The sequence below is a fragment of the Mus pahari genome, chromosome 15, assembly GCF_900095145.1.
Source record: "Mus pahari chromosome 15, PAHARI_EIJ_v1.1, whole genome shotgun sequence".
Lineage (NCBI taxonomy): Eukaryota > Metazoa > Chordata > Mammalia > Rodentia > Muridae > Mus > Mus pahari.
Window position 1 is genome coordinate 6,614,213 of NC_034604.1, and position 23,286 is coordinate 6,637,498.

The following is a 23,286-nucleotide window of genomic DNA, read 5'->3' on the forward strand; positions in this document are numbered from 1 at the left end:
ATTCTCTCTCTCTCTCTCTCTCTCTCTCTCTCTCTCTCTCTCTCTCTCTCTCTCTCTGTGTGTGTGTGTGTGTGTGTGTGTGTGTGTGTGTGTGTTAGGTTTTAACTGCTGTGAAAAAATACCATGACCCAGGCAACTCATGAAGGAAAACATTTAATTAAGTCTGGCATACAGTTTGAGAAGTTCATTCTCATCATGGCCGGAAGCATGGCAGCGTTAGGCAGGCATGGTGCTGGAAGAGTTCTACATCTTGACCCTCAGGCCACAGAAGATGTGTGTTCCACCCTGGATGAAGCTAGAGCATAGGAGACTTCAAAGTTTGCCCCCATAGTGACGCACTTCCTCCAACAAGGCCACTCCCTGTGGGCCAAGCATTTAAACACATGAGCTTATGGGAGCCATTCCAGGCTAGTCTTGAATTCAAGGTCTTCCTGCCTTAGAAATCTAAAGTTTTAGGGTTTTAGGCATATGCCTTTCCAGCCAGCAAGAGATTTAAAAGTTGAAGGAGCATCCCGGTGGGCATCAGATCTGGTATCCTCTCAGTTGGTTATGTTGACTCGGCTCATTAGGTAACCTTCCCAGACCTTTCTCTCATTTACATACTGAAGGAGTTAGAACAGGTAGTGTTCCCAATCTTCTGAGTAACAAATCACTTTTAGTAATGTAGACCCTTTAAACTTCCTTGAGCCTTTCGAAATAATTCTGTCATTGCATGGCATATGATAAAAATGTTCTATGTATATACTCTGTCATATATATGTGTGTGTGTGTGTGTGTGTGTGTGTGTGTGTGTATATATATATATATATATATATATATATATTCCTGCATGAAAAAACTGGGGATCAAATTAAAAAGGTGGTTGTGAGCCACCATGTACGTTCTGGGAATTGAACTCAGAATCTATGGAAGAGAAACCAGTGTTCTTCACTGCTAAACCATCTCTTTGGCCTCCTAAAATTTTTAACTTTAAGTAGAAAGCAATTATTCTAGATTGACAGATATATTATTAACATGTTCTTTTACATTTATGCTATACAACTGTCCACAGTTTATGATTCAATAATTGTAGCTTAATTAACTGTAAGTTAGATATATTTTTTAAAAAGTGTGCTTGTTGAAAATTCAAAAATAAAAGATTTTTCCTTGTTTTAGGAAAGACAAGCACTCAAAACTACTCTCCCTCTCCCACCCCCAGGTGTGGCTGTAGAGATCCCAAGCAAACTAGGGAAGGGCGCTCACTGAATTGTATCCCGTCCCCAGATCTACACCTCACACCTCAGGTGTGGGAGTTAGACATTTGGAGCTAAAGGGATAGAGAGATTTATTTCCACAGTTTTATATTTTTGCTCTATGTGATAACATTTAGGCTGGATTGTAATTACTAATTTTTTTATCTTTAACATTAATTTCCAGTGTTTGAGAGGAAGAGACTGGTGGATCCCTGAGTTCAAGGCTAGCCTGATTTACATAGCCAGTTGTAGACCAGTGTTTGAGAAGAAGAGACTGGTGGATCTCTGAGTTCAAGGCTAGCCTGATTTACATAGCCAGTTGTAGACCAGCCAGGGCTACTTAGTGAGATTCTGTCTCAAAATAAAACAAGACAAACATGAAATTTTTTTTGGTATCTAAACTTATATTGATGCATTTTATATAATCTTACTGATTTTGTGTATGTGTATATATGTGTGTATGTGTATATATATATGTGTGTGTGTATATATGTATATGTGTGTTGCATGTTTGTTATGTCTGTGTGTTACTAAGAATTAAACTAAGGCCTTGCACATGTTAGGTGCACACTATACTAAAGTACATTTCTAACATTATAATTTAAAAATTATAGTTTTGTTTATTCTTGAGAATTTCATACATGTACACAATGAGATACAATTTATCCATTCTCTTAAATTTCCCCAATGTGTCCCAACTTCATGTCCGTTGTGGGGGGGTTCTGAAAACTCACTAAATTCAGCTGTAGTGCTTCCCATATGTGCTAGCAGCTGTCAGTGGCTCCTTATGACAGACAGATGTCTGAATGAGGGAGGGAGATGAATTCAACTCTGTAGACCCAATGATCATATTTGGGTGCATTAGTGAAATTTACTTTTTCCTGTTTATCTGAGCTTCCCAACTTTATCCAGCAGCCCATTATATATTTGAATTAAACAACATATCAATATAGATGAAAACAATGTGAAATTGTATAAAAGGTGAAGACTACACTGTGACAACGGGCTTTGTCTCAATGAGCTATGAGTTCACATGACTGGTTCCACTCACTCTACATGTGCTGGGTAAAAGGCCATCTTCTCTTTTACAGTAGGGAATTACAATAAACAGTTGAGTTTTAGGAGATGATAATGATGCCTATTTAAATTTCACTCACAGAGAGTTAGTAGGACCATGAGATGGCTCGCAGGGTAAAGGTGCCTGCCATGAACGCCTTGACGCCCAGAATCCTTGTGAAGGTGGTTAGGAGAGAAGAAACTGCAGAAAGTTGTTCTCTGTCTTCCAATGCATGCTATGGCACATGTAAGCCCCCATATCATAACACACACACACACAATAATAATAATAATAATAATAATAATAATAATAATAATAATAATAATTTAAAAATAAACTTCATATGTAATTCCCAAGTGTCTTAGAATGCTGTTTTGGATCCCCACATTTATGAAAGCCACTGTTAAGTAACAATGTATTGGGTGACCTTAAGGTTAGTTTTCTTTTAGAAGATTTATTTTTAAAATGTGTGTATGTGTTTTGATATGTGCACATGAAGCCAGAATTGGACATTGGATCCCCTGAAGCTAGAGTTAAAGACAGTTGTGAGCCACCCAGCATAGATCCTGGGATCCAAACTCTGCTCCTCTACAAGAGTAGTAAGTACTCTTGACCTCTGAGCCATCTCTCCAGCACCAACCTTAAGGTTTTATATAATGGCAGTGTCCTCAAAACCTTGCAGTAGTTTTGTAAGTTGGTACAGGCTGTGGTTGCCATTTCCTTCTCAGTGACAAAGGCACCTCCCAGAGATGCAGTCCAATTAATATGCAGTCATAAACTTCTCATCAATGGTTAATGCATGCTAGTTAGCAAGGTAGCTTATGTCCCACTCCTTGAAGCAAGTCATGCTGAGAGTGAAGATGGCACTCCCTGGGGAATTGTGTTCTAGATTTACTGCTGATTAGTAATCTCTTTGATGAGACATCTTCAGACTCCTTTCAATGCTTTCAGGTACTTCCTAGTTTAGTATTTTGTAATTTTAAAAAATTAAGTTTTATTTAAATTGTATATACTCTCTATCTGTCCCCTGGAGCCTGACTTACAGGTCGTTGTGATCTTGTTCCATGTGGGTGCTGAGAAATGAACTCAGGCCCTCTGTACAAGCAACAGGCATATTTAATCACCAAGCCTTCTTTCCAGCCCCTAGTATTTTGTAATGTGATGCAAAAGCCTGTGCCTACCCTTAAGTAGACTATAGTCATGTACCACCATAGTTCGTTCTTAGCTTGTCTTTTGCCAGACTGTACAGTGTGTTCTTCATTTTTCTTATATAACAAACTTCCATGTCTTATATCCCTAAACTTGACTTTACTCATTATATAACCTTGAAGAAGTTCCTTACCTTCTGGAGACTCAGTTTCTCCATCTATGGCAAGGAGATAATCTATTCCTAAAGCTGCTGAGAGAATTGTGCCTACCTGTTGGCAGTACTCCTTAAACATATGTATCTGCCGTCAGCAGCAGTATTGTTAATTCCCAGCTCTCAAGCCTTTTAACCTTGTTACCCAAAGACAGTACAAAGCAGATATTTTTCAGAGGGTTCCCTGTGTCCAAAAAAATGTTTGTCAACTGAATAACTTATGTTCTTCATGGATACAAATGATTCGTTTTTCAGATAAAGAGATAACAGCTTAAGTAACAAAACTGCTAAGGAATTCAGTGTAACTTTTAGATATTACTTATGTCAGGAACTCTAAAAGTTGAATAGATTTCATCAGTATTAAAGAGGGTCTGTAAGTCTGAAGTGACTGAGCAACATTATTTTAATCAGTCTGGTCCTCTGTTGACTTTCTAATTCTGGTATGCCTGTTTTCAAGTTTTGATGATCCAAGGCATGACAGATTCATATTCAACCATACAGTATTTTGATGGAGTTTAATTTTTTTTCATTTACTAACTGATGGCATCCAACTATTTGTTGGCTTATGGTAAAATCATGATAAGAATTAATGCTCGCCGGGCGTGGTGGCGCACCCCTTTAATCCCAGCACTTGGGAGGCAGAGGCAGGCGGATTTCTGAGTTCGAGGCCAGCCTGGTCTACAGAGTGAGTTCCAGGACAGCCAGGACTGCACAGGGAAACCCTGTCTCGAAACACACACACACACACACACACACACACACAAAGAATTATGCTCATGGAATCCCACATTTTTTTGGAGTTGGGTTATGGGTAATGAAGATAGTAATTTCTCCAGATTTATATGTGGAGAGTTAGGTATTCATCTGCCACTTTCCACCAACCTTCTGTTACAAGTGACAGAACTGCAATGAAACCAGCTTAGGCAAAATGAGGAAATTATTGGAAGAATTCAGATGTTAAAGATCGCAGGATAGTCAGTGTCAAACCCACCTGCCCAGCTTTCTGTCGCTGCCAAGAGACTTCTCTCACAGGTCAAGAAACAAGGGAGGTGACAGAGATCAAACTAGACCATGCCTCTTTAACCCCCAGCTCCAAGTTGAGAATTCCTATACAAAAACTTTGATTGGCTGATTTTATCAGATGTCTGCTTCTAGACCAATCAACTATGACCAGAAAAGTGGGATATTAAAGTAGCCCAGATAGAGCGGAGTTCCAGTGTCTGGTCAGTTGGGAACATCACAGCTCTAGAGAGAATGCACATGTTAGAGCACAGAGGGGGTCACCCTAAAACAACAGGGCCGTAGCTGCCTCTAGGATGCTGGGTTTGAGATTACTCACTTCTTACATTTTCTTCCAACCAACTCACCGTGAGTTCTCCCCTGCCACCCATCCCCACCCTACCTGGGTTTTGTGAAACAGCGTTTCTCTGTTGTAGCCCTGGCTGTCCTGGAACTCAGTGAATAGACCAAGCTGGCCTCCAACTGCCTCTGCTTTCTGACTGCTGGTATTAAAGGCATATGCCACCACTGCTTGGCTCAACATGAGTTCTTAAAGGAAAATGTTCTGTTCAAATTTGTCTCTTTAGGCCTGTGGAGCACTTGCTTATAAATTATGAAATACTGAGTGAATGTGGCAGTCCATTACAAACTGATTACATAAGTACTTGTTACATCTTGGCTTATCTAGTGAAAAGTCTGTTCTGAATTCTAGTTCTGACCGGTTCCCTGATCAGTCACCAAGCTCTGAGCTCCAGTCTCTGCTGCCGTGATAGGGGGAGCATCTGTGTTCAGTTACTTGGATTGTCCCAGTTAGAAATGACTTCATCTTGAAAATAAAGACTTGGCTAGGGAGATGGCTTCTTGGGTAAAGTGGCTGTCCTGTACATGTGAGGGCCTGAGTTTAGATCCCAGGCGTCCAGCAGAAAGACAAGCAAGCATCTGTAACTCCATACTGGTGAGGTTTGGGGAGTAAGAGAAGGTGCACAGATCCCTGGAGCTCCAGATTCAGTGAAAGGCTGTCTCAAAGTAAGGTAGAGAGCAATTGAGGTAGACAGCTGGCATTAACCTCTAGCCTCTACAGATACCTGAGCACACATTCACACTCACATATGAGTATACCAAACACAAACATACAGAGAGAGGAGGAGGGGGAGGGAGAGAAAGTGAGTGTGTGAAAACTTACCATGTACATAGAAAAATTATACACACTTTCCAAAGTTTGTTATATATTTATGATCACCTTATTTGTGGGCCAGAAAATTTGAGTTGTCATCTTGATGGAACCAAACAGAAGGGAATAGATTTGTTTTCTTTTTGGGGGCCATGGGCTTTGAGTCCTTAGAAGTGATTCTTATAAATAGCTCTATTCCCCCAACAGGTGGATAAGGAGAGACTACCTTCCCTAAGCATTCTGCTGTTTTCTTCTTACTGTTTCTAGGGTTTTGTCAAGCTGGAAAGGATCTGCGTTTAGTGTCACTGTGCATGGAACAAATTGACATCCCAGCCGGGTTCCTGCTGGTGGGGGCCAAGTCTCCTAACCTTCCTGAACACATCCTAGTTTGTGCTGTGGACAAGCGATTTCTACCAGATGACCATGGGAAAAATGCACTTTTAGGTGAGTGTTTAATGCCTGTGAAACTCCTTCTAGAATGAAGGAGTTGAAATATGTTTATTAAAACTTATTTGAGAACTTTAAGGGGTTGGGGATTTAGCTCAGTGGTAGAGTGCTTGCCTAACAAGCCCAAGGCCCTGGGTTCGGTCCTCAGCCCTGGAAAAAGAAAAAAAGAGAATTTTATATGTGTACATGTATGTCACTGAATTAGCTGGAGTTTAAATGGTTTAGTTTCAAACAGGAAATATTTTTCTCTTGTGAACTTAAATATATTTTACTTTTTTATTGTCAAAAATAAGCATGTAAAACTTTTTTGAGAACATTAAAAAGGAGCATGCAATTTATTAAAATTTAGTATTTTAGGTCTAAGAGTATTTGCTTAGCACATGCAATGCTCTCAATTTCATCCTTAGTCATGTAAGTTTTTTTATATTTTATTAAATAAAGTGAATCTCTATAGTCACTGATCTGAACCTGATGTCAATTCCCAACTATTTGTTTGTGAATTATTTACTTTGTAAGGTATCTATAAATTTTCAATACTTCCTAATAGTTTATAAGTATGATTCGTTTGAATGTAAAATGTCCCCATCAGGAGAGAGATTAGTGAGGGGCATAATAATCTGACTGATATATATTTATATATATATATATATTTATATTTATATATTTAAATATATATATATATATATATATATATATATATATATATATATATATACCACGAGCTCCTCTGTTGAGCGCTTGGTGCCCATTGGGTAGTGCTGTTCTTAAGGGTTGGGGAAATCTTTAGGAAGTAGGGCCTAGCTGGAGGGCTACTACAATTTACCGGGCAGCCTCACACTCCCGCTGCTCCGGCTGGGAGCTGCTCCAACCTCTTTCTTCCTTCCTTGTCATGATGAGCTGCATCCCTTGAGCCTTAAGCAAGAATAAACACGTCCTCCCTTATGCTGTTTCTGTCCTCAGTCTATCACAGTGACAAGAAAGCTAACAGATGCTTCTCATCTTACATTTAATATCAATTTGCCTAAAATAACCAGGAGTGGTAGAGTATTTTCTTAAGTAGTGATTGATGTGGGAAGGAGGGCAAGCCCATTGTTGCCATCCCTGAGCTGGTGGCCCTAGGTTCTATAAGAAAACAGGCTGAGCAAGCCATGAGGAGCAAGCCAGTAAGCAGCACCCCTCCATGACCTCTGCATTAACTCCAGGTTCCTGCCCTGTTTGAGCTCTTGCTGTGATAGACTATGATGTGGAAACAAGCCAAATAAACTCTTCCCTCTCCAACTCGCTTTGGGTCACAGTGTTTCATTGCAGCGATAGCAACCCTACCTAAGACAGACAAGATCTTACCATGCAGCCCTGGGTGGCCTGGAAAGCTAGATAGACCAGGGTGGCCTCAAATTCATCAAGATCCCCTGCCTTCACCTCCATAGTGCTGGGACTGAAGGATGTGCCAGCACACCTAGTTTGTTTTTATTTATTTTGTAATACACAGACAAGTAGATATATGAGCTTTGCTGTTGTTTATTGCTGTTTATCTAGAGGTTTGACTTCTCAGAGTGCCGTCTATTTAAATGGAATCATGTCTTTAAAGTGCAAATATCAGAAGAGGACAAAGAATTAAACTACTGTATTGATTGTGAGATGATTTTTGTTTTAGTTTGATGAAGCCACCCAAATTACACAAGGTCAGAAAGCCTTGAAAATCTTGAATCCCATAACATGCTATAGAGGTCCCTTCCCTTCCTCAACACCCCACCTCTTTTTTTCCCCTTTCTTTCTTTCTTTCTTGACAAGATCTTACTGTGTGACCCTGTGACTTGGAACTTACTATGTAGACAACAAGAGTTCCACCTGCTTCTGCCCCCAAGGGCTAGAATTATATGAGAGCTTCTTAAATTGTAGTCCAGAGTCATCTATTGGCTAACATATATTTATCATTTTCACATTTCAGAGATGTCAAAAAATACATACTGGGCACTATTACACATGTCTATAACCCCAACACCAGACAGTAAATCAGAAGGACCAAGAGTTCAAGGTCACCCTGGACTAATAAAGACCTAGATTTGATCCTCAGTACTGAGCAATAAAATGTATTCACTATTCTTTAAGTGAAAGTAAGCATATAGTTTAATACAGAAATTTAATGGTAAAGCTTCCTTATTGTAGTAAATTAGCAAAGAAGGTCCAATCATTCATTTGATCATTTCTTTATTCAGCTGTACTTATTCAAAATGCACAGTGTAATAAAAACTAAGCTAAGCTATGACCTGGAGGCACAAAAACTCTAAGGGACAGTCCTTGCATTCATTTACTTAAGACTCATTGGTGGTGTAGAACAATTTGGGAAACATTTAGCAGTTTAAAAGCATTATAGTCTCTTCTATCTGAACAGATGAGGTGAAGCTCTGACTAAAAACCCTAAAAAAAATGTCTCATAATCCATCAAGGGTTCTTCATAAGCAGGGAATCCTCATATACAGAAAGCACTGTCAGATTATGTGTCCATTGGTTGGATGGATAGACAGAAGGCTAGGTGGATGGATGGATGGATGGATGGATGGATGGATGGATGGATGGATGGATGGATGGGTGAACGGGTAGATGCATGAATGGTTGAATAGATGGGTGAATGGGCAGATGGATGGATGAATAGATGGATGGGCAGATGGGTGGGTAGATGGATGGATGGATGGGTGACTAGATACTTGGTTAATTACATAGTCAATAACTTTTTATTGATTGTTATTGGCCTATATCTTAAACAAATTGAGAAATGAACAAATATTCTCTAATATAATCCTTCTCTGAATACATTCTAAGTCATTTATAAGTTTATTTTAATGTTCATTACTTGATAAAATGACAGCAATAAACTATTAATTAAGTGGTGATTAATTAAGCAGAGATTGTAATTATCTCTTATTCACCATTCCCCTCTAAGGAGCTATCAGGAGTTCAGTAAATAATTGTTATAGAAATAACTTGGGTGGCCCATTTATAAACGTTTTGAATTATTGGTATCTTCCAGTAGAGGGATTGTAAAATGTTCTTTTTATCCTCATGGCCTTTCTTTTCTTTCTTTATTCTTGTTAATATGTACCAAGTTGGTTTAGGAGTTTGAAAGCCATGTCAGTTTGCCTGTGGTCATGTTTTCAGTTATTGTAGACAGGTGCATGATCTTTATACAGGATGTAAGGCTCCTTGTCGTCCCCCTTTGTCCCGTTCATCAGTATGACTGCATGTATGTTCTGTTCTCATCAGATCTGAGTAAAGGAGCTCACTGTCTTCCTGGTCTTCCCTTTTTTGTGTGTTAAAGGGGCTGACAGCTGAGTTTCCATAAAGTAATGCATGGCTTCTTATCCTCCCAGCCTTCTCCATCTCCTCTTTCCACATCTGCTCTAGCCAGGCCATTGAGAGTCTTTATTCTGTTCAAACAGTCCAAGGGATTGTTCAGACTTCCCATATAAAAGAATAAGAAACTCGGGTGAGTCAAGAGAGGGTGAATGAAGATGAAATGGGAAGTTCACAGAATCTAAGTCTAGCTCTTATAGGATCAGAAGTGTCTGGAATAGTTCAGCACCACACAGCACAGCTCTGTCCGTGCTCCGGCTGCCTGGTCACAGCTCTCAGCTTATTCTCTCCAAAACCAGAATCCATGTGTACTTGAGATGAGCCACATGTAGATTCCAATTTTACAAACCTTTACAAGTCTAGGGTCCGGTCAGCTACTTACCATATACTCATAGTCCCTAGGTCTGTGGGACAAGCTGCTGTGGTGAGCTAGGCAGGGAACAAAGAGAAAGACTCACAGACTCCTTAAAACAAGAGCTTTGTTAGAATAATGAGCTGCAAGGATTTAATCATTACATTGTTTTTAAGTAATGAAAAATAAAACCATGATATTTGAAATTCAAGGTTTTATTATTGTTTATTCATATACAAAGTGACAGGTTTCATAAAGATGCTTTTATTGAGGCATATCCTATTCTTTGCCATTCAACTACTTATTCTCTCCTCAGCAGGACTTAAGTAAGGAGGAGCATGCAGCATGAAAGCAGAGAAATTTATCACAGAAATCCTTTGTCTTCCTTCTCCTTCCTTCCCTCCCCCCCACTCCTTCCTCCCTATCCCCCTCCCTCCATGCCTCCCTCCGTCCCTCCTTTCTTTCTCTCCCAGTGCTGGGGCTCTAGCTCAGGACCTTACTCAGCTAGACAGGTGCTCTGTCACTGAGCACCTCAGCCCCCACTCAACGTTCCTGTCCTTATGTACTCTCTAACTTTTGTCACCTGATCCTTCCAAATCTGTTTTCTTAGCCATTGTCCTGGTAGCGTGATGTTGAACTTCTTCCTAGTCTTTTAACTGTTATAAAAATGACTCTGAAGTTGTTACAACTTGACTGTGAGTTTCATGTTGGAGCAGCACTGGAGCAACCTTAAATTTCCTGAGGTTTGAACAGAGAGTGCCAGCTTACAGGCATTTGCAATCTTATCTGAAGAATTTAAAATGAAAGGGGAAAGTTGGGGGTGGGGAAGACTCCGCTGAAAACCTACCGCTACTGAAGTATTTCCTAAAAGTTGGGATATTATTGGCTCAATAGACTATGAATATTTTTATACTTTTCGTATCTACAAGTAGTGTATCAACTTACAAGGCCACTAGTAACATTAGCTTTCCCCATTTCAGGGTTTTCTGGAAATTGTATCGGTTGTGGAGAAAGAGGATTTCGATATTTCACAGAATTTTCCAACCACATTAACTTGAAGCTCACCACCCAGCCAAAGAAGCAGAAGCACTTAAAATACTACCTAGTCAGAACCTCCCAGGGCGTGTTATCAAAGGGACCTCTCATCTGCTGGAAAGGTAATCAAATTCCAGGAGGGGGAGGGGAGGGAGAATCTGTGTGGGTGACCAGTGACCCTTACAGGGTTCAGAGTACAGGTGTGGGGCACATAAATAACTCAAGTTCAAAAGGCTGCTCAAAAATGCAAAGCCCTTTGGGAGGTCGTTTGACTTGTCCCTTGTTATAATTAAGTGAAGCATCTGAGTGTAGGAGAGGCAGGAAAGTACAGGTCTCCAGACTCAGAGAAGGTGTTCAGCACTGGGCTAAGAAAGACACTCCTGGGCGTCTTTCGCTTAGAGAGAACATGAGTGCAAAATGTTCTCTTTGCTTTATTTCAGTTTGTTAGTAGTTCTTGCCAATCTATGTTTTTCTATTTTTATTTCACCAAAACATACCCAAATAGCAGTTCAGTCCTCTCGATGCCTTGGGAACTACTACATGATTGAGTGGACAGTTTTGTTTCTTTGGAATTAGCAACAATTTAGCTAGCTACTCTGTAGAAAGTCCCATCTTCATGTGCTTGGTAGGCATTGCCAGTTTTAGCTACTGTCCTAATGTAGTTTCTTTGATGCTGAGAATTTTTTCTCCATAGAGTATCATTCTTGCCAACACGAGAGTTTTACCTGACTTTGGGATAGCAGAATAAATCCAAATTACAATAACACATTTCTCTCTGAATCCTCCACCATAATTACTCTTGACTGCATTTGAGGTGACACTTAATATATAATGCTACAGGAAATGGTGTTGCATGTTCCAAGCCATTGTCATCAGAGCTTAAATCTTGCAAGCACTGAATCTTAAGAATATCATTCATAAACCAGAGTTAAAGAGTAAAACCAAGGCAAGCATCATCTCTCTACCTTTCAACTTTTTCCTTCAGCTTTTGTTTTGTTTGCATAAATACACTTGACTTCTTGGTACTCAAGGACTTCATGTTCCTAGTAAAGAATAGCATTTTCATATTACTTGATTGATGATTGATGTGTGTGTGTGTGTGTGTGTGTGCGTGCGTGCGTGCGTGCGTGCGTGCGTGCGTGTGTGTGTGTGTGTGTGTGTGTGTGTGTGTGCTACCACAGCACATGTGGAAACCAGAGGACAACCTGTGGGAATCTGGTGTTTCCGTTTGCTGTGTGGGTTCCAGGGGCTGAGCCCCCGTGTCAGGCTTGGTGGTAAGCACTTTTACACTCTGAGCCACCTCACTTGGCCATCTTTAAAAGTGGTCTCATATTTTTTTTTATTTTTTTGATTTTTTCGAGACAGGGTTTCTCTGTGTAGCCTTGGCTGTCCTGGAACTCACTTTGTAGACCAGGCTGGCCTCGAACTCAGAAATCCGTCTGCCTCTGCCTCCCGAGTACTGGGATTAAAGCCGTGCGCCACCACCACCTGGCAAAAGTGGTCTCATATTTATAGCAGATTTTATTTTGGAACTGAAATTATATACTTATTTATATGAAATCACATAATATCAATACACATCTATGCACATAGTATGCATAAGATGAAGTTAAACTTTGTGCCAAAATATAATCACTGTTTTCAGAAAGCTGCTTTCAGTCCTTGCATGTGCCCCATTACCATGGAAACTTTCCTTAGAACCCTTGTAGCCCTGTTACAACCATTTACATTTCTATTCCACACACTACTTTGTGAGATTAGCAATCGTATAATTTAGTTGGAACCTGAAGACTGAGAGACTCTCACAGTGTTCACTGAGTCAATACAAGTAGAGTCATATCAGAACCTCAGTACTATCACTTAATGCAAAACTTGCCATGGTATTATCAATAATCATTTTGAATACCATTTACCTATTTGCTTTAATAAGAAATAATAATTTCCTTCTAATTTGTCTCTGCTATCTATACAGTCTTTAGTTTTTTGGTTTGAATAGTCATTAAGATTGAGTGGAAACATCTGAAAGCAGCATAGGTGGGTTCAAAGTTACTATTATACATTGAAATAAGTTATAAACAAGAAGTTACCTGGTTGGGCTTAGTGGTTAAAAGCACTGATTGCTCTTCCAGAGGTCCTGAGTTCAATTCCCGACCACTACATGGTGGCTCACAACCATCTGTAATGGGATCTGATGCCCTCTTCTGGTGTGTCTGAAGACAGCTACACTGTACTCATATAAATGTAATAAATCTTTTTTTTTTTTCAAAAAAAAGTTACATGGTATCTAAAAAGCTTAAGGTTTTTATAAATTATTGACATTTTACCCTTTATCTTACCCATGAAACTAGCAAAACTGTGCTGGTTATCAGCATTTTTCATGTGGGAACTTATTTGTTGGCCATAAAACTGTGATTGTTCTTTGCCTTAAGCATAAGATCTTGCTTAAGAAGACTTCGCTAGTCTGAACAGGCTGTAGGAAAGTTGCTACCATTCAAGGATCAAAAACTTGTTTTAGTGATCTTATGGATTGTGTCCCCATTGCCTGCTAAAATAAAAACTAGCTTCTTCATATCACGTTTTTAATCCCTTCTAGAATGTAGAAGCCGACAATCCTCTGCTCTTTGCCACTCCACAAAGCCTATTTCTTCAGTGTCAACAGCTGTAGCTCCAGAAAATGGAACAGCTAATGGATACAAAGCAGGCTTCACTGTGACAGGTACGATGTAGTTTTGTTATTGTAAGGACAGATACATATTTCATGAAGCATCTTTAAACTTGCTTTGCTGGCTTGAATGGGATGTTTTTGAATAAAATAGACTTTTGAGTATTGTTAGGATGCAGTTTGAGCTACTATTAGAGTTAGAAGCCTGCGTTGAGATGGGAAGTCTTTGTAGGACCAGGACTTAAGTCTCAGTGATCTTACCAGTATTAGACAGAGAATGGAGAAAAGAGCTGACAGGCAGAAGGAAATTTAGGTTTAGCATAGGATGGGATGGGATGGGATGGGATGCCAGGGGACTCGGATGTAGAGAGTAGACAGAAATCAGACACCACAGCCATGGGGTAGCACATATTGGGGACACACTCGTAAAGAGTAGAATCCTGAGGTAGAGCTGTGTTTAACCCCTGAGATGACTCTAATCCGTCAAAATTCAGGGAACCCCATAGTAGAGGAGGGGCAAAGAGCTCCAGAGACAGGGGATCAAGGACACTGAGGAAACAAGGGTTTTGAAAGGAAAAAAAGAAAACCAGAAACAAACACCAAACCCTGAGATAACTGGAGAGGATGGCACACTAGCTGGTGTAAAGCAGGCTCCTGGATAGACTCAGTGCCACCGTGGATGAATCCAGGGTCTAGTTTTTAATGCTGCAAGACAGGAACTCTGTTACAAATATCTAGATAAAAATTTTAGTGCTTGAAACCTCTAGTACATTATCAAATCTGGACACCACAGTAGGTGACTGATGCAATGGTGAACTGGCTACAAGGACAGCCTTCTAAAAACTCGTCTATTCTATGGTACTAGCCAGGACCTGAGGTCAGGGTGAGCCTTCAAGCAGAACAAAATGGCCCATGCTGAAGGTTGGTGCACTGTGGATTATTTGAGAAAATTACTCGGGAGTAACATAGCTGAGTCTAGGCAATAAGAAAAGTACTATAAGAGAGTGTATAAATTATTTTTCAGTTCCCTTGTCTGTATTCTTACCCATCTCATATGTGATTTCATACGTGTTAGCCATTGTCTGCTTCACCACAGGTTAAAAATAAAACTAAAAAACACAAAAACTAGGGAGTCTCCATTAGCAATGTACCATGATACTTTCAAATTTCATGTGAGCCTCTCATGATCTGGTAAACTATTTACAAGTATTTACAGAGTATGTCGATAGTAATACAAGCATAATGAGGCCAATTTCAGTGGGACACACCTTATGTGCCCATAGTCAGCAAAATCTGACTGAATCTGAATAACAATGTTCCTGATCCCCAGAAACTTTTAAATTCTCAGGATATTTAGATAGAGCCTATTACCTAAGACATCAGACCATTTTTTTCTCTAAAATAAATGAACATTATGTCACTAGCTATTCGGGAAAGAAAAAAATTGGTATTTGGTTCTTGGTATTGAAAGACCAGCTTTCATTATATCAGCAGCATGCCTGCATAGCTATCCTAGAATATTATTTTAGTGATTTGATGTATTTTATGGTATGTTATCTTCCCTTAGACCTTGGAGATAATAAAATGAAAAATTAAAACTATGGTGTTAAAAATTATCATTTGCTTCTTTCTAATACATGCATATCAAGTGTTCATTGCATTCTAAGAACCTTATCAAATGTTGTGAGGCAGGGTTTCAGTATTTGACTAACAACTCCCATGATTTAGAACTACTCGTAGAAGGGATTAAAAAACAATAAACCATGCTGGCTTTTCTACAAGGTAGTCTAGATGCATAAGTAACAAGTTGTCCCCTGAAAGTATTAAAATGTTATAAACACTAATATCGTATTAATTAATCATACCAGGAAATACATTTTGAGAACATTTTTATTGTTGTTCTGAAAGAAGAAATCAGTCTTTTGCAAACATTTGGGCTTTAGCCAAAGATCTCCTGGTGTCCTAACGAGACATAAGCAAGGAAGAGAAAGAAGGTCACTGACTGACTCACAGTAAACAAAAGTGGCCAAACGTTGTTTCAGTATTCCTGGGTAGAGGGTAAGAGATAACTTGACCCTGAAATTCATGGTTAGCAGATTTAGGTGCAACTCAGTTTACCAGAAGAAAACATTCTTCTATAAGGTGTCACATGGAAAACTTTCATAGTGACTCATGTATGTGTATAGATACACCAACCATTATTCTTTCCAACATAGACTGAACAGGCTGTAAGAATTTCATGTTAGCATTATGGTATCATGATAAACATTAGGTATAAATTGTTTTTCTGATACATTAAGATTCACCTATCTATAGATAATTGGACTGCTGGTAGTCAAGATTTCTTATCCTGAAATGTGAATACACATTGTGCAGTATTAGAGGCAAGGATTAATGTATTACCCACATAGCTCTGTCTTGAATCCCACCCACCAAGCTTTGGCTGTTCTTTCTTGCACTACTTGCCTCTGCAGACTTTCATACAACCTTTTGTGTCATTGGTTATTTGGATTCTAGTCACCAATCCCAGGGGATTATTTTACCATCGAAGGTGGCTGTGTCTTCAGTTATCTACATTCTACACACCTATCTCCCACACATACACACTGTGTTTAATCAGGACAAGAATTCAATAACAGATAAGGAAACATTTTCTAACCCAAAGTCTTGAAATTTCTAAGTTTCTAATAAACACCTTGTTGTTATAACTCCTTGAAGTTAAGCCGAGTAGCCATTTTGAGTTAATTTTTGTATGGTATAAGAGTCTAAGTTAGTGTTTTATATGTGGCTTTCCAGTTTCTCCGGACCATTTTATTTAAGATAGAAAAGGTTTATTTTAGTTTATGGTTCTTAAGGCTTCAGCCTATAGTTGCTTGACCTCATATGGTTAGACAGACTACCACAGCAATGGGAATGGGGGGATAAGTCCAAAATCTCTGCTGTGATTCAAGATAGTCACCCATGGGCCCCTCTAAAATCAAAATAAATTACATACTTTAAACTTTCAGTGACACAAAGAGGACATTCCTATTCCAAAGGAGAATAACAGGACCATAGAAAGAAGAAATGTGCCCCCCCCCCAAAAAAAAGACCGAGACACAGTAAGGCAAAGACCAAATCCTGCAATTCCATGTCTGGTGTACAGCGCCGCCGTACAAACACCAGACCCTGCAGCTCCATGCCTGGTGTACAATGCCACCATACAAATACCAGATCCCGCAGCTCCATGTCTGGTGTACAACGCCACTGTACAAACACCAGCAGGCTTATACAACCCTGCCTTGGTGTTTGCAAACCATATGGCTTCTCTCATGGATTGGGTCCAAATTGCTTTCAGCTTTCCTTAGCAGATATTCTTTTGGGGGGGGGGAGGATGTCAAGACAGAGTTTCTCTGTATAGTCCTGGCTGTCCTGGAACTCATTTTGTAGACCAGGCTGGCCTCGAACTCAGAAATCCTCCTGCCTCTGCCTCCCAAGTGCTGGGATTAAAGGCATGCGCCACCACACCCGGCCAGCAGATATTCTTTATGTTTATCCTCGAATCTCTATTGCAGCTGTGGATTTTTACCCTCATAGTTTTATATAACATTATCTCAGAGGCTTCTGGCAGGGAATCCAAACCTGCTACCCATTGCCTAGACCCACAGGCTTTTCTCTGGAATCTTAGAAATGACTATGACTCCAGGAACTGTTATATTCTTAATGCCGCAAAAAACAGGACTATATAGATGACAAAGTTGCCATTAGCTTAAGTGGTAGCTAGCTGGACCCCCTTGAATTATGGTTACAGTTGTTTCTGGGCACCTAGACATGAAATGCAGAAAAACACTTCCCTGGGGAAGCCTCTGAGAGCAGAGCATGCTAGATGTAGTTTCTTCCCAAATGAGTCTTTCAAATTAATTTATAATTCTATACTTTGGAACCTGTGACGGTAGGATCTGACTGATTCCTGAAATACACTTAAAGTACCTTATTGCTATAGTATTAGATGCTTGGTTTCTCTTTAATGGTTCTAATCTTCTTTTAAAACACTCACATACAAACATGCACTCAGACAGTCTCCCATGCACACACACTCATACATACACACATACATACACTCATACACACATACACACATACATATGTTCATACACATACACATTTATATATATATATATATACATACATACACATTCACATACAAACACTCATATATACATATACAACTCTCACAGATATACACACTCATACACTCATATACATTACATATATGCACATAATTGCACACTCACATACACTCACACACATATGCACTCTCTTACACACACATACACACACTCAAACATACACACACACATACATGCATACTCACACACACATAAACACATGCACACCTTTCTTGTCTATAACTTTCAGTTTGTTCCTTTTCTGTCCAGACTACATGCTTTTCAAAAACTCTTCTCTGCTTTTTGTTCTTAATTCTCATTAGATGTAACTAAAAGACACCAGCAAAAACCATGTCACAATCTGGATGCTAATCTGTCTTGAAATTCCCTTACCAAATTGAGCAGTCTGTCAACGTTTAAATTGAACCTCTCACAGTTTTTGAAACATGCAGAAAATGTAGACAACCCCTTTAGTAATGTCCAATAGAATCCTTTCAGTTTTAAGCATTGTCAGGACAGTCTATACTGTCCACATTTCAGTGTCTGGTCCTCTGATCTCCCACTATTCACTCTTCTTAAAACATTCCAAGGCCTCTTGGCCCAAATCTCCAAATTTCTCACTTCCTTTTCTGTCTATCCCAGTACCTGAAAGATGTATATTAGTCCTGGGATGTGTAACATTTTTTCCAAATGAAGATAATGTGTTTATCTACCTCTAGGCCTAAGATGAGCTACTTAAGTTTTGCCAAAACCAATAATGGAATGACTTTGACAAAAATTCTGTCAGGAAGGCTATTGTATGACTTTGTGGGACGGCTCAGTTTTGTCTCTATGGGCCATTTATCCACGAAAAAAAAATACTGTAATTTTGTTATATGATTGATTTGGCATTAAAATGAGTATATATATATCAAAGCACCTTCTTAGCTGGAAAATGTAGCTCAGTTGTAGCTCTCTTGCTTTACATGTGTGGAGTCCTGGATTTGATCCTCAATAAACTAAAGCATTTTCCTCAGTTCTCTTCTTTCTAATTTTAAGTTAATTGAGACATTCACACGAACCTGAAAAAGTATCTCATAAGGCCATCCCTATTACTGCAGTCAGAGATGCTGGCTATGAACTGGGATGCCCCTCTCTGTGAGCCACTGTGGCAGTAACTCTTTACTGTTGTAGCTTGTGTTTTAAAGAAGTCAGAATAATACCAGACAAGAGAAGGCTTGCCTCAGTATCAGCAAGCATGACATAGACGTATAATGAAGACAGGTGGACTTAGCACAGGAATAGATACAGTGGCGTAGAGGAGAAAAATCCAAAACCAGATTCAAATCACACATGTGCATTTCAAACTTCACAGGAACAACTTGCTGTAAATGGTACCCAGAAATTAGACATCTTATATAGGAGTGAAACCAATTCCCTCTTTTATTCTACATATTAAAAAATCCCAAGTAGCTAGAAGATATAAATGTAAAAAAATGTATGGAGCTTTTAGAAGATATTTAAAATATGATTGAAGATCCAGGAAGAATGTCTCAAAAGTAGAAACACAAAATGTTGTTTGTAAAAGAAAAGACTCACGTTTCACTATATTAAAATCATAACTTTGTATTATTAAAGAGAACCAGAATAAAAACAAAAATCCCATAAATTAGGAAGCAATAAGAATATATAAAATATGTAAAATTAATAGAGAGCTAGTTTCAAAGAAAATGGCACCTTTGAACTAAGAAGAAAAAGACAAATCAATATGAAGATATGAGAAATTATGTTAGGCACCTCATAAAACAAGAAACCTGAATAGTTAACAAACACATGGAAAGATAATTATCCACAGTGGTAATTAGGAATACTGCATTAAAAACAGAAGCTGCAGCACATGGTGGTGCACACCTTTAATCTCAGCACTCAGAAGGTAGAGGCAGGTGGATCTCTGAGTTCAAAGCCAGCCTTTTCTACAGAATGAGTTCCAGGACAGCCAAGGCTACACATAGGAACCTATCTGGAAAAATAAAAAAGAAGAGAAAAGAAAAGAAAAAAAGAAAAGAAAAGAAAAGAAAAGAAAAGAAAAGAAAAGAAAAGAAAAGAAAAGAAAAGAAAAGAAAAGAGGAAAGGAAAGGAAAGGAAAGGAAAGGAAAGGAAAGGAAAGGAAAGACAAAGAGAAGGGGGCAATAGGTGAAGCTATTATATATCAATAAAATTCACAATAATTTCAAGTAGGCCAATACAATAGTAAAATGTTGGCCAAATTTCAAAAACCAGAAAAAACACTCTTGGTAGCATGATAGTTATGGGACTGGAGAGATGGCTTAGAAGCTAAGAGTTCTTGCTAATCTTGCAGAGAATCCAGATTCAGTTCCTGGTGGCATGGAGAGGCAGGTGGCTGACAACCACCCATTACTCAGGTTCCAGAGGATCTGATGCCATTGTCAGACTTCTGCAGGTCCTGTGTGTACATGGTGCACATACAGACAAGCTGGTACATACAAGGAAAACTTTTAAATATTTAAAATATCTAACATAAAGAATGTTAGTCAGTGTACCACATTGCCAGTGATTTTTGAATAGAGTAGAAAGTATGGGCATTCTATGATCCAGCTATTCCCAAAAGAAACTCTTGTAAGAGTCATCTACATGACTCTTCTTCACAAGTGCTTCTCACAATTGATTAAGCTAGCACTCAAGTGTTCATCAGAAATACAATGGGAAGAAATTTATATAACGATAGAAAGCAGGGGGAGAAGAATTACCAAGAGGCACCAGGAAACTTGAGAAAGATGCAAGTATAGCTCTTCCCTCCCCCTACTCCGCCCAGTGCCTCTCCACTTCCCCTCCCATCTGGATCCATCCCTTTATGACTCTTATTAGAAAAGAACATGTTCCTAAGAGGCAATAACAAAATAAAATGTAATAAACTGAAACAAAAGGCATCAAATCAAAGTTGAACAAGGCAAACCAACAGAAGGAAAAGAGCCCAAGAGAAGACACGGGAATCAGAAACCCATTTGTTCATACACTCAAGAATCCCATAAAATACTAAGCTGACCCTCCTCTGGCCTCCTCCCGCACCACCCTGCATGTGATGCACAAACATACATGCAGACATATACACATAAAATAAAAATAAACAAATCATTTAAAAAATTAAAATCACTTCAGTGTGACCTACTACTGAACTAAACTATCACTTTATATATTTAATAAACACTTCAGATAGTATTTGTCAACTTACATGTAAGCATTTTTATCTCTATTAAAATCAATTTATTCTGCTATTTTGAAATGTCTAACATTTTTTAAGAATACCTGACTAGGTGTATGTCAGCTTGACACAAACTACAGTCATCAGATAGGAAGGAGCCTCAGTTGGGAAAATGCCTCTATAAGATTGGGTTGTAACCTGTAAGGCATTTTCTTAATTAGTGATCAAGGAGAAGGACCCTCCCATTGTGGGTGTGGCCATCCCTGGGATGGTGGTCCTGTTTTCTATAGGAAAGCAGGCCAAGCAAACAATGAGGAACAAGCCAGTAAGTGGCAGGCCTCCATGGCCTCTGCATCAGCTCCTATGTTCCTGCAGTTTTGAGTTCCTGTCTGACTTCCTTTGATAATGAACTGTGAAGTTGAAGTAGAAGCTGAATAAACCCTTTCCTCCCCAAGTTGCTTTAGGTCTTTGGTCATGGTGTTTCATTACAGTAATAGAAACCCTAGCTAATCTCTGTGTGTGTGTGTTTACATACAAGTATACATCTATGAGATGTTCATATATGTACACCTAGCTTCTATATGTCTGTCTACAAGCAGATAGTCACTATAATTAGTTTCTTATGTGCCTGGTATGGCTTGAACATGATGAACTGAAACCATGAACCAAAATTAAGTTACTTCCATCAGATACTTTTCACACTGATACAAAAGAAGAAAGACATCTTTCTAGATGTTCTTTATGTCTATTCAATCAAGGACAAGTACCGATTCTCCTTGATGCACCTACTCACTCCAGAAGCAGCCGATTGTGCACTGCCTGCATGGCTCACTTTCATATTGCTACATCTGAGAGGTCTTTCCAGGTAGAAAGCATCTTCACTTATTTTTAGTGCAATGAACTGCCATGCCTCTCAGATGGACCATAATTACCTGATCCAGCACTGGAGGGTGTTTATATTGTTTCCAAATAATTCAGCAATGAGTGATGTCAACATATATCCTGAGTTTTTTGTTTGTTTGGTTTGGTTGGTTGGTTGGTTGGTTGGCTGGTTTGGTTCTTTGAGACACGGTTTCTCTGAGTAGCCCTGGCTGTCCTGAAACTCCCTCCATAGACCAGGCTGACCTTAGAGATCCACCTGCCTCTGCCTCATGAGTGCTGGGATTAAAGGAGTGCACCATCATATACCACTTATTATTTGTGTATCAGTGTCCAGAAATTACTGAGCTAATATGTACTCATCCATAATCTCTATAGATCCAGTCTCCAGGGAGGTTGAACCAGTGTAATGTGGCAGTTCGTTTTTGCACAGATGCTAACAGAATTTATTATGGAAACATTTGGATTTTTTTCATTCCAATATGGAACAATAATATCTGAGTGTGGTTTTCACTTACACCTTATTGTTGATGTTGAATCTCTTAAGATATTTAACTTTTCTATGAACTCTATATATATTTTTTTTGTCTTTTTCTCTTTTAAATTGTTGACATGATTTGAGTCCCAATAGAATTAGGACCTAAGGTAAGAACTTCAGTATTGGATTGGATTTGGGAAGTGGTCCCAAGAAGCAAGAGTAAGCCAGTGTAAGTGTTTTCTATGTGATTATTATAGCCCAAAAAGGTCTGCATCTATCAGATTCACTAAGAAGCATACAAGACCTTCCAAAATTACCTTCTAAAGACAGGACGCTGGGGGTTTAGTTTCATGGCTTCTGTCTACTGAGGCAGTTCACTAATTGAGAGCTGCCTCTGAAGCATTATATTCCCTCAAATTTCTGGACTGTTTACAATGTTCAGGGATCCTGATGGTCTTGAAGAAGGCCCAGAGACAAAAAGCTGGAAAAGCCATATGTGAACTTGTAGGAGACTTTCTTCAAGAGAGTGAGTTCACAGGGCACTGTCTACTGGAACTCCTACTGACATTAAAGGTGACCAGGGAGATGCAGAGCACCAGCAGTAGCCTGTTTTCTCTTTCTGGTTTTGTTGGTTGTGTGTAGTGAATTATCTGTGCTGTCACACATGTTCCTCTATTTTACTTACATCATGTTTTTCCTTTTAAAGATTTGTTTATATTATGGAAGTACTTGCACCATTTAAAAAAATGATTTTATTGACATTGATGTAATTTTTTTTAAAGATTTTGTTTATTTTATTTATGTGAGAACACTGTCACTCCCTTCAGACACACCAGAAGAGGATATCAGATCCCACTGCAGATGGTTGTGAGCCACCATGTGGTTGCTGGGAATTGAACTCAGGACCTCTGGAAGA

General features: G+C 39.1%; 1 protein-coding gene across 4 annotated transcripts in view; it reads left to right on the plus strand.

Moving 5' to 3' along the window:
- The window catches only part of Greb1l (GREB1 like retinoic acid receptor coactivator), a 225,988-nt gene that overhangs the window by 131,846 nt on the left and 70,856 nt on the right, over positions 1-23,286 (plus strand). For all 4 annotated transcript variants that reach the window (XM_029546956.1, XM_029546955.1, XM_029546958.1 and 1 more), the window contains exons 5-7: positions 6,087-6,263; positions 10,950-11,126; positions 13,598-13,720. In XM_029546956.1, the coding sequence (XP_029402816.1) occupies positions 6,087-6,263; positions 10,950-11,126; positions 13,598-13,720 (477 nt within the window). The remainder of the gene's footprint in view (positions 1-6,086; positions 6,264-10,949; positions 11,127-13,597; positions 13,721-23,286) is intronic.